Source organism: Procambarus clarkii, chromosome 28 (genome assembly GCF_040958095.1).
Source record: "Procambarus clarkii isolate CNS0578487 chromosome 28, FALCON_Pclarkii_2.0, whole genome shotgun sequence".
NCBI classification, from domain to species: domain Eukaryota; kingdom Metazoa; phylum Arthropoda; class Malacostraca; order Decapoda; family Cambaridae; genus Procambarus; species Procambarus clarkii.
In genome coordinates, this window is record NC_091177.1 from 9,861,634 (window position 1) to 9,879,374 (window position 17,741).

General features: G+C 41.3%; 1 protein-coding gene across 1 annotated transcript; it reads right to left on the bottom strand.

The window, feature by feature from the left end:
* Positions 1-15,264: 15,264 nt before the first annotated feature.
* LOC123755077 (uncharacterized) lies at positions 15,265-17,350 on the bottom strand. The gene is made up of 2 exons (XM_045737554.2): positions 17,254-17,350; positions 15,265-15,740 (listed from the first exon to the last, which is right to left on the bottom strand). Exons 1-2 carry the CDS (start codon positions 17,348-17,350, stop codon positions 15,265-15,267), a joined length of 573 nt encoding a protein of 190 aa, XP_045593510.2.
* Positions 17,351-17,741: the final 391 nt, after the last annotated feature.

Consider the following 17,741-nt stretch of genomic DNA (forward strand, 5'->3'; position numbering starts at 1 on the left):
CCCCCCAATCACCACCCCAAACTAACCCCCACTGTAACATCCTTCTCAATCGCCAATCGCACCGAATCTTCCCTCATTTTAAGGTATATAAGAATGTTATATTACAGCTGGTCCCTCCAATCTGGGAGGAGCATTTTCCGCCCACCTCCACTCCCGTGATACCTCTCTCTCTCTCTCTCTCTCTCTCTCTCTCTCTCTCTCTCTCTCTCTCTCTCTCTCTCTCTCTCTCTCAAATTTCTAATGCGAAAGTATTAACGAATGCATAACAAAAAAAGATCGGATCTGAAACACAAAATTAGGGAATTACAGTATTTATTTACGATGGCCAAACCACACATGGAGTTTGGCCATCTTCACACAAGTGAAGAAACGATGACGTTTCGGTCCGTTCTGGACCATTATCAGGCAATGGTTATCATATCTTCAGCCATGTTATCGGGACTAATCGTCTACTTATTTACGACTCTTTTTCAGGTATCCGGAATACAGGGAAGTTGTGAAGAGTCATCGGAGACCCCGAGATAAATCCTCTAATGAGTTCGTTGAAGAGAAAAATGAGAGGGGGAAGAGAAACAGTGAGAGGCAGGAGGGAGAGTCAAGTGAGAGGGGAACCACATGTGGTTTCGGAAAATGTTGGATGAAAGATTTAAAATTCATGTTAAGAGTTCATAATACATAAATACGGAAAACAGATAAATTCATGAAATAGAGAGAAAGAGGGAAAAAAAGGGTGATTAAAGTGACAAAAGTATTGTAAATAACATTAAATAAAGTTTACTGCTAACGAGGAAATCATAATAATAAGACCATTAAATAGATAAATTTTAAGGCATAGTCATTGAATGAGCTGATGTAGGATAAGACCTCTTAGCTTACATTAATGACATTAATACCATTCTTAATGAACTCTAGGCTTATTAAAATATAGTGAGAAACATAGATCAAAAGACAGACATATTAACCACCCACAACATAATTATCGGTATATCTAGAATCATTATATATTATATAATGATTACCACTATGTTTGGCTTCGTACAGAATGTGACATACACTTTGCGTAATGTGGAGGCAAGTGCTGTGTTGTGTTCCTGTGTGTTTACCCTCAGGTCTGAGTGCCTCTAATTTGTTTTGAATGCATTTTATTGGCGAGTTCTTTGCTCCAGCGTGCTTTGTTTAATTGTGGTAATTTGTGAGGTAGTTTTTCTGGCTTATGGCACTTACTAGTTTGCGCTCGTTTAGAGGTGTGTATGTGTGTGTGTGTGTGTGTGTGTGTGTGTGTGTGTGTGTGTGTGTGTGTGTGTGTGTGTGTGTGTACTCACCTAATTGTGTCTGCAGGATCGAGCATTGACTCTTGGATCCCGCCTTTCGAGCATCGGTCGTTTACAGCAATGACTATGGTCCTATGTGTGTGTGTGTGTGTGTGTGTGTGTGTGTGTGTGTGTGTGTGTGTGTGTGTGTGTGTGTGTGTGTGCGAGTGTGCGTGTGCGTGGGTTTATTCACCTAGTTGTGCTTGCGGGGGGTTGAGCTCTGCTCTTCCGGCCCGCCTCTCAACTGTCAATCAATCAACTGTTACTAACTACTGCCATTTTTTTCACACACCCAGGAAGCAGCCCGAAACAGCTGTCTATCTCCCAGGTACTTATTTACTGCTAGGTATCAGGGGCATCAGGCTCAAAGAATCTCTGCCGACTTTGTTTCTCGCTGATGCCGGGAATCGAACCCCGGTCCACAGGATTACGTATCTAGCGTGCTGTCCACTCGGCCACCAGCGCCCCGTATTTGTGTGCACGTGTTTGCGCGTATTCGTGAGTAACTGTGTATATGTGTATATATTTTATTTTTACCAAATAAATCAAAGATTAGAATCACAGATACAAGTCAAACATGACAAAATATCGAAAGTAGATTAGAATTTATTAAATGTTTCGAGAGAGAGAGAGAGAGAGAGAGAGAGAGAGAGAGAGAGAGAGAGAGAGAGAGAGAGAGAGAGAGAGAGAGAGAGAGAGAGAGAGAGAGAGAGAGAGATAATATATAGAGCAAATTATAAAATCTTTTAGTCAAAAAGTTGACATAAAAACAGTCATTTTTTTAGATGTTGATCAATGTTTATAAAACAAATTCATACATTGAATTTTCATTTAAAAATACATAAATAAAATATGAAAACTTTGAAACCCGGCTAAATTTAGAGCGGAAAATTCGCAAGTCTATATATTTTTTGATACAGAAAAATATTATTCTCTTTGGAAATATAATTGCCGTATTCAAAATTAGAACTACTTGATGGCTTTGCTTTCAAAATAATTATTTTATTCATTATTTTGTAAACAGATCCATCACAATGATCACGTGATTGATTCATGTGATTGGTAAAGGCTGGGCGAAACTGATCGTTTGATTGGTTCTTATGCTGGTAAAGACAGAACAACGCTGACCTTATGATTGGCCAATTGTTGGTATGGTAACCGATGACGCTCTATATAACTCTGCATGTGCATAACTGAAGGACATATCTAGATATTCTCTATCTCAATCCATCTATTTTCGTTTGTTAGGTCATTTAACTCTACTCATCTATCTGGCCATCAATCACTGTTCATCTGTCCACATTCATCGCTGAAATCAAGCCATCTATCAGGACATCTTTCAACACTCATTCTAGGCCACTCATCAACAACCATCTCCCAAACTACCTAACTACTTCATTTGATTCAAAACGCTATCTCCATTTCTCAATTTACATATATCTACAAATAACAATCCATTTGCATGAATGTATATAAAAGCAGAATAATGTATATAGTCATCGGTCAGGGGGGAGTTTCAGGTGGACCCCAAGAACTAATATTAAAGTTTTTACTTGGTACTTGACAATAAATTGTACAATACGCGATTGTACACAGGACTTGCAGGAAATACTGCAATGGCACGCAAACACTGTGTTGTCCCCTAATTGGGCAGCCGTGAAGGGAAATTGTGGCTTGAGCGCCGTGGGACAACTACCAGTTGTGTAGGCCAGATTACTAAATCAAGTCCTCATTACACTCTCAATTCTTTTTATCCCGTGCAAATGTCACTCACCAACAGGTGAATGGCAAGTGACGAACAGCAAACAATGCTAATGGAGAGAATGTCACTACAAATTGTATTTTGACTTTACACGGGAGAGAGAGAGAAAAAAAAAAATCATGGCGTCGGAATAACTAGTTTCAGCAATTCAGTTTTGGACGGCGCGCAAGTCACATGGTTAATGACCGTCGGGGAATTAATGTTACAGCAGTTTGGGGGGAGAAATATGGACAAAAAACACACAGCTAACAGTGGGAAATTCCTTCATGGGGACTTTCAGCCTGCGTGCAATAGATTACATGCACTTCACGACAAATAATTACGGTTCACAAAAATACTCTCCATAATTTTTGCATACTGGCAAAGAGCAAAGTTCTCCCTCAAGTGTAATTTGTTGACGTGTTATGTGTGTGTGGGGCGGCGTCCGGTACACAAGTAGGCCCCACTGTTGAGCAAATACACTCTGGAGATCAAACACAGGTGAGGAGAGCTTCCCTTCCCAGCAGAGGGTGCCCTGGCAGGGTAAACTTATTTAAAGAGGAAATATATTGTCGATTCTTGCATTACCCGTTTATATGATATATATATATATATATATATATATATATATATATATATATATATATATATATATATATATATATATATATATATATATATATATAGGAAGGGAGTACCACCTCTAGCTGGAAGAAGGGGGACCCATAGCCTCGGAGGAAACCACGCATAACGCATTAGAGGGAATGTTTAGATCCCCTCCAATACAGTTTCTGTGTGCTTTTCTCCTACCACCCCCTTCCTTGAATATTTTTTGTGCTTTATTATGCATTTGATGGTTACAAGATATACATGGGTTGATACAAAAATAATAATGCAAAAAGGTGCTTAAAGGTTATGGATCTCTTGAAGAACACAACAATGGGAAACATTGATGAATGTCACAGACGGGTTCGATCATTGTTGCAAGTCAAACACTTCTTCGAATTCCTCTGAAGTTGGACTAGTGCCCAAGACGCAACAGGCATTTCCCCTTTGAATCGCAACACTGAGGCGCTGGAACAAGAAACTTTTTGCTCTCTGGTCTTTTGTAGCGCTGATCAATTTGTCCCCCAATTCCTTCAGGAACTTCAATGCACATTTTCCCCACGAACCGAGGGTCTCCGAGCCGATCGGAACAAAGCTGTAGCAGTGTGCTAGACCTCTGTATATATATATATATATATATATATATATATATATATATATATATATATATATATATATATATATATATATATATATATATATATATATGAATGAAAACTCAAGTCAAGTTTGGTCAAGTGATGGTCAAGCGGATTAAGGCGCCCTGTAGTTACCAGTTGCGTTGCTTCTGGGAGTATGGGTTCGAGTCACTTCTGGGGTGTGAGTTTTCATTCGCATATAGTCCTGGGGACCATTCAGGCTTGTTCGCATATATATATATATATATATATATATATATATATATATATATATATATATATATATATATATATATATATATATATATATATATATATATAATATATATATATATATATATATATTTGTTTTGTTTATAATTTAAATAAATTACTGACTCCCAACGACCTGAAAGTACTAGTATTAAAAACTATGATTTGTTCAGATCTGAAACCTATATCTATTGGCAGCACAAAACGTCCACCAGACTGTGCGACACAGTGGTTGCAAGGATCAGGTTGGGTTACCGTTACCTGTGGCAGGTGGCTGCAGGTGACGGATCTCCCAATCCTGAGCACTCCAGGTGCAAACTCTGTGAGCAGGAACTGCGGCATGATCTCCCACACTACATCACCGAATGCCCAGTTATTAGACCACTCAGACCCGTTGGCATGAGGTACCTGGAGCTTTGCAATTACTTTATTCACTCTCGTGTTCTTGAGGATATCCTAATATTGCACCCAAAATATAGTCTAGGGTAGCTGCACAACAGAAGATCCAAGAGCTGCCAGCTATCTTTTTCAGTGCCTCAGCGTTGCAATACAGAAGGAAAACGCACATAACAGTCTTGGTTCCTATCCAGCATCCAAGGATCTCGAGGAGCTCTGCAGCCTATGACACCTTTGTACCTTCTATGTAATCAACATTTTCCAGACGTAGTATTTAATCCCAAGAGTAATAACATCCTTATGGTTACGACCAGCCTGTAGGCGGGAACTCAGCCCAGGTGCTCCTTTTCACAACCTTCTTAACATTATATTCCTGTCATAATAACGTGGTAATGCGGGTGAGAGAGGTAGGAGGTTCCTCCGTTCCAGGCCGGGTGGGAGGGCCTGGAACGGAGACGTGTGGGGAGGGGCAGGGTGGATGGGGAGCGGCAGGGTAGATGGGGAGGGGCAGGGGTGGATAGAGAGGCGCGGGGGGGGGGGGCGGGCAGGAGGGAGTGGAAGCAGTGAAGGAGGCGGAGTGGAAAGAGGGAATAAATGCACAATAAGGCAGAACGAGAAATGTAATTATTTTAACAATTTAAGGGAGCGACTCTTTAGAGAGAAAAAAAATAGTTTAAGGTGAAAAAATTGAAATTGGAAATAATATTAAAGAAAACAAAAATTCACGAATAAAAAGCAAAAAACGCATTAAAAACACAAGCACATATAACACGTGGACCCCCCACTCAAAAAAAAAAAAAATCTCAGCGTTTCTCTGGCTCTTACGACAGAAACTAAAAAAATTACAAGAAAAGAGGAAAGGTAAAGAAAGAAAATTGGATTATGAAACCTTGTTCTAAAATCCACAGCCGATGGTGGGACACACGAGGGACTCTGGACGCAAAAGCTCCAAGTCGTCCCAGAAACTTTTTCCAGCATTGCAACTCAACAATGAACTAAGTATATTTAATTGTTTCAATGTTGCTTAGTTTACTTGTCCTCTAAGGTTTATTATTTTGTTAACCAGACCACACACTAGAAAGTGAAGGGGACGACGACGTTTCGGTCCGTCCTGGACCATTCTCAAGTCGATCAATCGACTTGAGAATGGTCCAGGACGGACCGAAACGTCGTCGTCTCCTCATCTTCTGGTCTGTGGTTTGGTCTTCATATCTTCAGGCCACGTTATTGTGACTCATCGTCTGCATCTGCTATATAGATATTAGTAAATCTAAATGCTTTGTGAAATGAGTAATGAATAGTAACAATTTAGACTAAAAACTAAGACCGCAGTGTGTGAACTCACGCAATATGACAAAAAGCGTTCTAGCCTCGTAGAACGCTTTTCAAAACGTAAATTTTTCAGAACGCTTTCAGAACGTAAATCAAAAAGCGTAGGAGCACTAATAGTATTCGTTTCCCCTCTGCTAGATGCCATACGGATTATAGTGTGCTATTTGGAGTCGCCAAGTTATACAAAGAACAAACTCACCGAGAAACACACATGAAGATTGCAAAGTTAATCCCTATAATAAGGAATCTTCGTAGACTGAAGTTTTAATTCTCTTGAGAGGGATTGAACGAGGGGCATTGTAACTGAAGAGTAGGAATGGAAGTCATAAATACAGGGGACGTAATTAGGGTGTTGAAATGATAAATCAAGTCAGAATACATGACAATGGATTCATATTGGACAAATATATATTTAGCAAGGACATATTAAGCCATTCATTTAGCATGAGGAAATTCCACTACGGCTGTGTGATGGGCACGAACCATTGCCAAGCCGCATATTCCACCACTAGACATATTTATATTTAGAGATTAGCCATTTAAGGACAACAGTGACATTTATATTAGGGATTAGATATTTAGGGACAGCAAGGACATATTTATATTTAGGGATTAGACATTTAGGGACAGAAGTGACACTTAGCAAGGGTATGCTAAAGTACTGATTGGGCAGTAGGGCCATGGGTGACTAGAACACTGCCAAGTAGTCATAGAAGAAAACCCCCTTGGGAAAATATTAAAAATAAGTTGGAGATACAAATGAAAAATAATTAGATATAAATAAGACGCCTCGCGCGGGGAAGTAAACCTTTTGCTGGGATATTTTTTTATGTTTAACGTATATGTATAGTTTTATGTATAGTTTTATGTGTAGTTAATTATATTATCTTTCTATCTCATTTATGTATTATTTCTGGGAACAGCCTCGTAAAAAAACACCTGAGGTACTTAAACTTTTCTATGTGAGGTCGAGGCGAGTGCTTCATGCTGGCGCTTCATATTACAGTATTGGTCTTACGTATGTATGAACAGGTTCTTGGACAATGTTACTATGACAGCTATGTATGCTTCATTTTGTGCGCATCATACAATAGGTAGGAAGTGGGTGTAGGCAGAGGGTGTAGTGAGTGTAGAAAGTAGACGTTAAAAATGTGTGTACAAAGTGGGTTTTGTGACCGAGTGCAGGATACGAGTATAAAAAGAGTGTGGAGATACGAGTGATGATCGAGTTCGGAATATGAGTGTTGTGAGTGCAGCAAAGTGTGTAGGGACTGGGTGTTGGGAGTGGGTGTAGTGAGTGTAATGGAGTGGGTGTACGAATACATGAAGTGGATACAGTTTGGAGTTGCTGTAACAAGAGTCAGATTTCTTCCAAAAAAAAAAGCACAGTGTAAATATTGACGAAGTTTTTTATAGCAATAGAAAAATATAAATTAAACAAAGTATCTGATTTCAATGGAAAGTGCACATTACATCATTATCAGGTATGCTGTCAGTGTTGAGTGTATTGCCTCATTGATGTACTCCAATAGTTCCGAGAGCCTCTCCATAGCTCCACAAAAGTTGTTTGAACATAACAGAACACCGAGAGGTTAAGAATATGCACCGACACCATTCTTGTTATTGGCCTGCAGAACAGTATTCTAATAACTCAGCCGATCAAACTCTCTCTAACCTCGATTGTCACACGAAATTTTTGGTCGAGATCACTCTCTTGAAATTCTTTATCTCCTCGTCCCTTCCCTCTCGTTCCATTTCACTCCTCCTGTGTGCCTGACTAACAATCCAATAAGGCCTCTTCCAACTTGGACTTTGCATGGGTGGGAGGGAGGACTTTGCATGAGTGGGAGGGAGGACTTTGCATGGGTGGGAGGGAGGACTTTGCATAGGTGGGAGGGAGGACTTTGTATGTGTGGTAGAGAGGACGTTGCCTGTGGCCCAGGGTGTTGCTAGACCAAGACATCTTCCATCCCAGAACACTGAGGTATTACTAGGCTGCCTCCTTCCCTACTCTCCCTTCCATCCCACCACACCGAAGGAGGTACTGGACTCCCTCCTCCTCCTCTCCACTCTCATCTAAGTCCAGGGACCGTGAAACGAACATGATTTAGCCCATTTAATCTTGTAGTTTGCATTTAGGACCTTAATTACTCCCGGGTGTGTGCCCGCCAAGGATCCTTCGAGCTTCAGGATCTCCACCAAGCGCTTGGAAGTACAATCTGGTTTTCAGACGATATTGCTGCAAAATTTTCGAGAACCGAGATGAGGCTGCGGAGAGGAGGTGTTTGGGGCTGGAATGGAAATGGGATCTTGGTTACGGGTGGGGTTGGGAGTGCAGTAACACCCTTGTGACGGGAGCAGTGGAACACTGGCAGGATACAAGTGTGGAGGAGATGGCTGTATTGGTACTGTAGTTGGTTCCTACCAAACACCCAGACTCGGCAGTGCGATATTTCTATATTTCTGAATGTTGCATAACACGTATCCTTATTCTCGAGCGATCAGGTTGGAATGTTTGTTGTGTGTGTGTGTGTGTGTGTGTGTGTGTGTGTGTGTGTGTGTGTGTGTGTGTGTGTGTGTGTGTGTGTGTGTGTGTGTGATTAAAATGGCAAGCCAAAATAGCAGTACAGTAATCGATACATGACCTTCAAACATTTGATTTCAATTTCTCATTAACTACGACCATGAAAGCGTGTTCTCACGGTCTAGACACTGAAAAAAAAACTAGTCACAGTATTAGAGGTCACCCGGGAGGTCCGGTGTTATTGCCCATCATGTTTTCAAAAAATTAAACAGCGATATATATATATATATATTTTTAATTTACGTTTTCTGCATAAAAAATGCGGCAAATATTTTCCCATTGCGATTTGAACGACATTTATCTTTTTTTTTATGAGGTGATAAACACTGGAATGGTTATCGCTTCTTTTCACACTGTGGCGTCATTGTACTGTCCTCATAATACACTTCTCATTGGTCGAGATTATGATAACGATACCAGCTATGAAATAATTTAGAGTGGAGCTGAAAAGAGCTTTACTTCGTTCTGTCATTTTATTTCGAAATAAAAAAAAATAGAGAAAGAAACTTACGGTAAATGAGCTGTGGAATTGGACGTGGAATTGTTGGAGGTCAAGTAATTGGACGCAGAATAATTCCCGGTTTGTAATTTTTTTTTTAAGTGCCAATTTTGGCAATGGCACAGTTTGTTATTGGATATATTCGGGGCAAATGGGGGTGCATTTTTGGAGTTGGCTTCTCATTAGGCTACTTTCCGACGTCCATTACAGAGCGGATACCTGGCGAGGCTTTTGTTTAAATTTAGTTTGTTGCATCCGAATTTGGCCTGATTACCCGTTTATTATTGTGAGAAAAGTACAACCGCTTGTAAACTAATACCTGAACACTAACACATTTCACAACAACTTTGCACCAACACACCAGTACACCAACACCTACACACCAATACACACATAGCAACAATTTTACAGGGAAAACTAGCTAGCAACTAAGGGAAACATACAAGGAATTTTTTGCTGCAAGAAAGAAATCTATCTTGAAGAGTTCATGGCTGATATTAAGTGTGTAGTGTATTACTACATATAGTAGTAATACACTACACACATTTTTCAAATTTTCCATCCCTTCTCCCCTGACTGCGATGACTAATAAGGGTTGATTCTATCAAATTTCTTAAAGTAAAGTCATTGTTGTAAATAACGCATTTGGATGAATCGCAATTGATAGAATGATTGGTAAAGTTGATATGCTATAATAATGTATTTGGTTCCTGTCCAGTTCTGATCGAATATTTAAGTTATGCAAGACATTTCGAAAGACTTTTCCCCCCCTGACCGACTAGTTGTATTCACGATCCTTGCAAGAGAATAAATAAACACACCCTGTAGGGAACGTCAGGGAAATTCCTGAGCTGTCATTCACGGCAGTGGTACTTTAGCATAACGTACCTATTTTTTTTGACACACTTGGTATATCTCTAATTTTTCCGAATTGTTTAGAACAGGATTCCATGCAGGGCTGCATACTCCATTACTGGTCTCACATATGTTTTGCATAGTACCTTAAATGCCTCCCTGTCAAAATTTCTGAAAGCTTCTACGATGTTGTTGATGTGTACCTCTGGAGTGTGTGTGTGTGTGTGTGTGTGTGAGAGTGTGAGAGTGTGTGTATGTGTGTGTGTGTGTGTGTGTGTGTGTGTGTGTGTGTGTGTGTGTGTGTGTGTGTGTGTGTGTGTGTGTGTGTGTGTGAGTGTGTGTGTGTGTGTGTGTGTGGATATACATACATGCACATATAATCCTCAGTTAGTCCGGTGCGGTGTTGACGGAAGCAGTTGAAGTATTAAACAATATTCAGCCAAACACGGGAACCACAGGAAGTGTGAAAGACAAGCCAAACATTCAATCAGAACTCAGAGGTCCCGAGTTGACTCAAGATTTGCATAGTGAATAAATCCCCCGCAGGTATTAGACGCGGGAGAGACTGAAATAGGGAGGGAAAATCCTTTTAATCTTAAAATCCTAAGCGTCCCTCTGGCCTCCCTCCCGTCCTCTTTCGGCTGCCTGTTCCACTACTTCTCACGGGGATTAACTCCATTATTAAGCCTCTGTTCCAACTGGAAAAAGCGGTTATTGGCTTTCTTTGTGAGCCTGTGTTTATGTGTTTGGCTGGTGGAATTTTTGTTGTGTGTGGTTTTGTGTGTATGTGCTCAGTTATTTGTGCTCACAGGATTGAGCAGTTAGCTCTTGAACCCCGGCCTTTATCAGTTGTCTAATGTACTGTTTCTTACTTATTATTCTATATCATATCTGCAATATATATTACGCACACACTTTTTGTCTCTGTTGTCATTATATCAACACATGACTTGATAATGTTGACCAAACCACACATTAGAAAGTGAAGGGACGACGACGTTTCGGTCCGTCCTGGACCATTCTCAAGTCGATTGTGTTATAGTCGACTGGTCCAGGACGGACCGAAACGTCGTCATTTCTTAATCTTCCTGGTGTGTGGTTTAGTCAGCATGTCTTCAACCACGTTATTGGGACTCATCGTTTCCATAACTATCCTTAGTTTTCATTATAACTATTCTCTTGCCCCTGTCGTCGCCTCCTCTTGTCTCTCACACTCGCTTCTTCCTCCTCCTGTCCTTTTCTCCACCCACTATCGCTTCCTCCTCCTTCTATCTATCTGCTTTCTCTCACTTTCTCCGCTATTCCTATTAGCTCTTCTCAAAGTCGCAAGCTTCCTTTCTCGCCTTTTTTGCCTGTCACCCAAGGTCATAGGCACCTCCCCCGACTGTCACCCAAGGTCCCAGGCACCTCCCCCGACTGTCACCCAAGGTCCCTGGCCTCTCCCCCGACTGTCACCTAAGGTCCCTGGCACCTCCCCCGACTGTCACCCAAGGTCCCTGGCCTCTCCCCCGACTGTCACCTAAGGTCCCTGGCCTCTCCCCCGACTGTCACCTAACCCCGGTCACTCGTTCCAGACGTCTGTTCCAGCCACTTGTGTTGCCCACATATTTATGCTTCACGCAGTTAATAACCAGTAAACTTCTGCAGCCTCCAACTTGCATAAACTTAATTTTCGGGTCTCTAACTTTGAACTCCGCAGCGGAAAGCCCGTCAAGTTTCACCCCTCGTGTGTGTGTGTGTGGGGGGGGGGGGGGGGGTGGAGGGGGGGTCAATTTTTGTTCCTTTTTTTCTAATTAAATAATTGATATGAACCCAAATGTTATTTTCCATCCCTTTTGTGTTCCTGTGTTTTATGTTTCTTAATTTTTCAATGGATCCCCTCCCCTAACCCTCCGTCCCTCCCTCCCTCCCTCTCTCTCTCTCTCTCTCTCTCTCTCTCCCCCCCCCCTCCCTCCCTCCCTCCCTCTCTCTCCAGTTAGAAAACGAGAATATTGGATGGAGAACGTGAGAATAAAATGCATTACACGATTTTTGAGAAGAGTAGGAAAACCGCAAATTCATGGATTAATAACCGGTTGGGAACATCATGAGCAGCTGTCAGTCAATCTACGTCAGCCATTTTTAAATGCTCTACAATGTTTACGTTCGACCATCTGCGGTGGGCAGACTTCTGATGGCGCAGATTGAAAAAAAAAGTTGGACAGGCATTTATAGCCGCGTTTGAAGTTGTCGGAATGATCTGAAACTGTATTCGTTGCCTCTATACCGATGAGGGAATATTTTCCTCTTCTCTGTTTAAGGTGGTATTATATAATAACGTACAGTTTTTTAATATATTAATGCTTCTTTAATGCCAATATCAATAAACTTTTGGGTTTGCTCGTTTTCCATTGTCATTTAATATTATATCAATGTTTAATGGATATTATTGTTCAGAATTATATGGCCTGACTGTATCCTTTGACTTTGATGCTGTATTCGTGCAGTTTAATATATATATTCATTGCAATATTTCTCTACTCACATATTACTCACATATTTAATATTATATAACTGCTTTCATAATTATATTCCGCGACGGTTTCCAACTTCATATTAGGAAGCGAAGCCTCGATTCAAGCGCTTTATTGCTATTAATTGAAATAAGGCGCTATTTTTAAAAGATTGCTTCTTATTGCAAAAAGGAGCAATAATTTTTGTTTATGTGTTAAACAGTCCTTCAGCCGAGTATATCCCCAGTGCCTTAACGTAAGAACGCACATATATACATACACGCATACACACAATACATACACGCGCGCACACACACACAACGTAACACGAGCGTACCCAGACACGATAACCTGATAATTATGTACGAATAAACACGGAAAAATATCATTTTGAGTGCTTGCTTTATTATTTTCCTCTCCTGTTTTAAAGTGTTTCTTCTTCACAATCATCTTTCTGTTACCTCCTCCATCCACTTCTGAATATCTTTTATTTCCTTTACTTCTTCGATGTGTACTTCACCTTCTCTACTTCGTTTTCCTCTTTTATTGAATCTCTTCTTCTTCCTCCTGTGCTCCTTCGCCCCTTTTCAACTTTTTCTTTAGTTCTTCTGCTTCTTCTCAAGTGAATCCTTAATCAAATCTTCATTTAGCAAACATTACATGGAAGACAAAACAACACTGTGGATCAACCCGCTTCTCAACTAGTAGGTCGCATTCTTTACGTTATGATAACCAACGATAGAACCAATGAAAAGTAACGTCCTACAAATATCAACGTTTTCTATCCTTCGGACTCTATAGGTTAGGTGGGTTGCTTGGGGTAGTAAGTTTCTGGTCACGTTTGAATGGTGTATTATTAGTGGTAAATCAAGAGAACGGGTTGACTACTTATCCATGACAACAACGATTAAAATGGTCAATAAAGACGCAGTCTCCGTGGTGTAGTGGTAAGACACTCGCCTGGCGTTCCGCGAGCGCTATGTCATGGGTTCGTATCCTGGCCGGGGAGGATTTACTGGGCGCAATTCCTTAACTGTAGCCTCTGTTTAACGCAACAGTAAAATGTGTACTTGGATGAAAAAACGATTCTTCGCGGCAGGGGATCGTATTCCAGGGACCATAGGATTAAGGACTTGCCCGAAACGCTACGCGTACTAGTGGCTGTACAAGAATGTAACAACTCTTGTATATATCTCAAAAAAAAAAAAAAAAAAAAAAAATATATATATTATTGTAATAAAATAAACAGAACTATTGGTATTACGTTACTTTTAATAATGCATGAACAAATACCATGCGCGTTATTGCTGTGCTGTTGCCTTCATGGTTATTGTCAGTTTCTGGTCCAAATAATGGCGTTGTTGAGGGCGGTCGTTAACGTGGTCATTAGAAGCGAACTTAGTGGTTATGGCTCCTTGTGCCGTTCTGAAGGACCCCTCCCACCGTTGTGCCTCCCTCAGGGAGGGAGGCACAAAGGAGGCCTTCACCTGTGAGTCCTCAAAAGTGGCCTAAATGTTTATTCTATTTGCACGCGACTGACAACCTGTCCTCGGGCTAGGCTCCTTAAAGAGGCGGCCATCTCCCAAGACGCATTCATCAACTTTACTGTTAACTTGAGGTTATGTTGAGATGATTTCGGGGCTTAGCGTCCCCGCGGCCCGGTCCTCGACCAGGCCTGCTTTTTGTTAGACATCCCCCGGGAAGCAGCCCGTAGCAGCTGTCTAACTCCCAGGTATCTATTTACTGTTAGGTAACAGAGATCATCAGGGTGAAAGAAACATTTTGCCCTTTTGTCTCCGCCTCCACCGGGGATTGAACCCGGAACTTCAGGACTACGAATCCGAAGCGCTGTCCATTCAGCTGTCAGGCACCTGTGTATTAAAATATATTTGGTCTCAAATTTAAGTTAATATTATTGCATACTAAAGTTCTACGAATGGTTAGACGTAGGTTAGGTTAGGTGTTTTGGTTCTGTTGGTGATTATTCAACCCGTCCTCAGACCATGTTCATTCCATCCAGCGGTCGACCCCAAAGAAGCATTCATCTATTTTAACATGATGTTCATTCAAAACAGGAATTTTATCAAATATAAATTAATATTATTTTACATTATATTGTCCATATTGTATTGTACATATTTAGGCACTGGTTAGGTTAGCTGTTTAGGTTCTGTTGGAGATTATCTTTATTTGTAGTACGTGGGTGAAGCATTTACAGCGTTGTTATTCGAACAAAAGTCGTCAGTGAAGCATTTGTTCTGAAAGTGCTCGAACGTCAATCAGCCCGTCCTCATAAACAAAAACCCAAAGACCATTCCATGCACCCGCCAAACCCCTTGTTTATGAATGAAAAACAGTTTACACACGACTCACAACTGTTGACGTTCGAACACTTCTCATACAAGTGCTTCACTGACGACTTTTGTTCGAACCACAACGTTGTAAATGGTTCACACACGTACTACAAAAACAAATAATCGCCAACAGAACCTAAACACCTAACATACCCTACCCAATGCCTAAATATACTTAATATGTTAATATATATAAATTATTAATTTATATTTGAGAAAATTCATATTTTGAGTGAACATCCCTTGCGTTCTCTATCACTTTCAGAAGCTGGACCTCGCTCGCGTTCTCTACCACTTCCAGAGCTGGTCCTCTCTTGCGTCCTCTACCACTTCTAGAGGCTGGTCCTTGCTTGCGTTCTCTACCACTTCCAGAGGCTGGTCCTTGCTTGCGTTCTCTACCACTTCCAGAGGCTGGTCCTCCATTGCGTTCTCTTCCACTTCCAGAGGCTGGTCCTCGCTTGCGTTCTCTACCACTTCCAGAGGCTGGTCCTCGCTTGCGTTCTCTACCACATCCAGAGGCTGGTCCTCGCTTGCGTTCTCTACCACTTCCAGAGGCTGGTCCTCCCTTGCGTTTTCTACCACCTCCAGAGGCTGGTCCTCGCTTGCGTTCTCTACCACTTCCAGAGGCTGGTCCTCGCTTGCGTTCTCTTCCACTTCCAGATGCAGGTCTGCACCTCTGGGCTGTATTCCAGTGCCTGAAGGCACTTATAATGTAAACTTTGGTCGTGGCTTCAACTTAACTGTGTATCAAATGAGACCGCAAAGCCTGCTTCCGCCAGTTACTTACTCCTTAAACGTAACAGTTCACAGAGCTGGTGCTTTTAGCTTAATTAGCTCAACAGTGCGCTAATTACTAAATAAGACGGGGTCATTCCAGGGCCACGCAGCCATTGATGCAGTTAAGACCGGCTCAAATATGAGGGTCAATAACTCGCACTATACGTGGGTTAATAGACCATAACGTCAAATGTTGCTGGTTTAATGATATTAATAGCACTGTAATGTTGATGTTTTCATTTAGTGCATCGGCATATGCTTTCAAAAGCATCAAATTTGAAGTGGTTTTTATTTAGAAGAAACGTTGTAACCTTGGCAGCCCGTCTAAATTCGGAAAACAGGCTTGTAGTTCAGTGCCTCTTGCCTGTCACCCTATGATTGTACCTTAGTGAGAAGTGTGTGCAAGCTGTGCGTGTTTGTACCCTAGTAAGTGTGTGCAACTATGCGTGTGTTCCTCGGTGTGTGCATACCTAAACGTGTGTGTACTTGAGTGTGCGTGTTTCCAAGTGTAGGAGTACACGAGTGGGGTTAACATCCGAGGGTCGACATGCACTCTAAGCGTCGATAGAATTCACCCTGAAATCACTCTGTCGATCAGAGGAAACTTTATCGCTCAGCAGTTCGTTACAGAGACAAATGATGCCTCGGAGTTGCCACAGAATTATCAGTGGGAATAGGATCCGCCAACGGAACCTTGAGCTTCAATAGCTTTCAATGTAGTTGATTCGAATGTGAAATTTGTTGTGTCAATTGCTACCTGCGTTAACAGTGTGTTCTTTACCACATTGAAATCACATTAGAAATAAAAGACAAAGCACAAAGACATTAGCGTGATGTATCAAGGAGAAAATCACCGAGTCATGAGATTCGAACCCATGCACTGGGTAGTCTCAGGGAAACTTTTGCCTGAGAGAACCCATTGCATAGGTTCGAATCTTCCTGGTGTCTCCTATGGATTTTCTCCATGTGTCGTTACTTTAAGTTTTGTTGTCATTAGGTGTCGTTAACTATGAGTCTACAATGTGCCGTCACCATTATGTGTAATTACCTTTATGTATCATCGATAAAGTGTTCATTGTTGCTTTCAAAATGTCTGTCAGTACGCGTCGCTGCCAGAAAGTGTTGTCAGTTTCGTTCCAGTTGTTGACCTTAGTCAACATAAAAACCGATTCGTCATTTACTAAATTCAAGAGTCTCCATTGTTTAATAAATATTCTAGCTTTTCAATATAAGCAACAGGAGTGAGAGAAATTAATTTCTCCTGCACCACTCGACCCGCTCCAACAAACATAATATCAACAATATTACCTTCACCACCACTACCATCGGCAACAACACCTGATACTTTTCTTCACCAACATCAGGCTCTCTGCTTCTCCACCACCAGACAATTAGTTCAACACCGCCAACATCTGACCTTCAACACCGCCATCACGTGACCTTTCCTTCATCAACACGTGACACTCATCCACTACCAACTCATCTCCAAACTCCAGTTCTCTTGAAATTCGCATCACGTATAAACTTCTGCTTCTTAAAGAGCTTTCCATTTACCAAATATTTCCGGACTTTTTTAATCACTCCGCCGGTCTCCAGTTTCCCCCAACTCCCCCGTGCATACAACGCTCTCTGCAAAATAGCGAATATTGTATCGTCAAGAAAAGGGTTAGTCAGTAAGACCATACCTCAGACCTGTATCCCCGAGATGCAATCTTTGTCAAATTACTATATACGAAAAGGAGAATTATTGCAGAGCATTTCTCTTGAACGTGGACAAATTACAGGAGAGAGAGGATTGAGTAAACGATATCTGCTTAAACTGACATTATTGGTAAATGGACTTCTTCAATCCCACAAGGAAGACAAGGAAGCTGCCAGTCAAAATTTTCAACTTTCAATAAATGA

Bases quoted from the DNA above. Each gene is read 5' to 3' on its own strand.
- LOC123755077 (XM_045737554.2), bottom strand. From the start codon at position 17,350: ATGCGAATTTCAAGAGAACTGGAGTTTGGAGATGAGTTGGTAGTGGAT. The intron at 15,741-17,253 runs GTCAGATGTTGG...ACTGGAATACAG, and splicing joins ACGTGATGGCGGTGTTGAAG to CCCAGAGGTGCAGACCTGCA.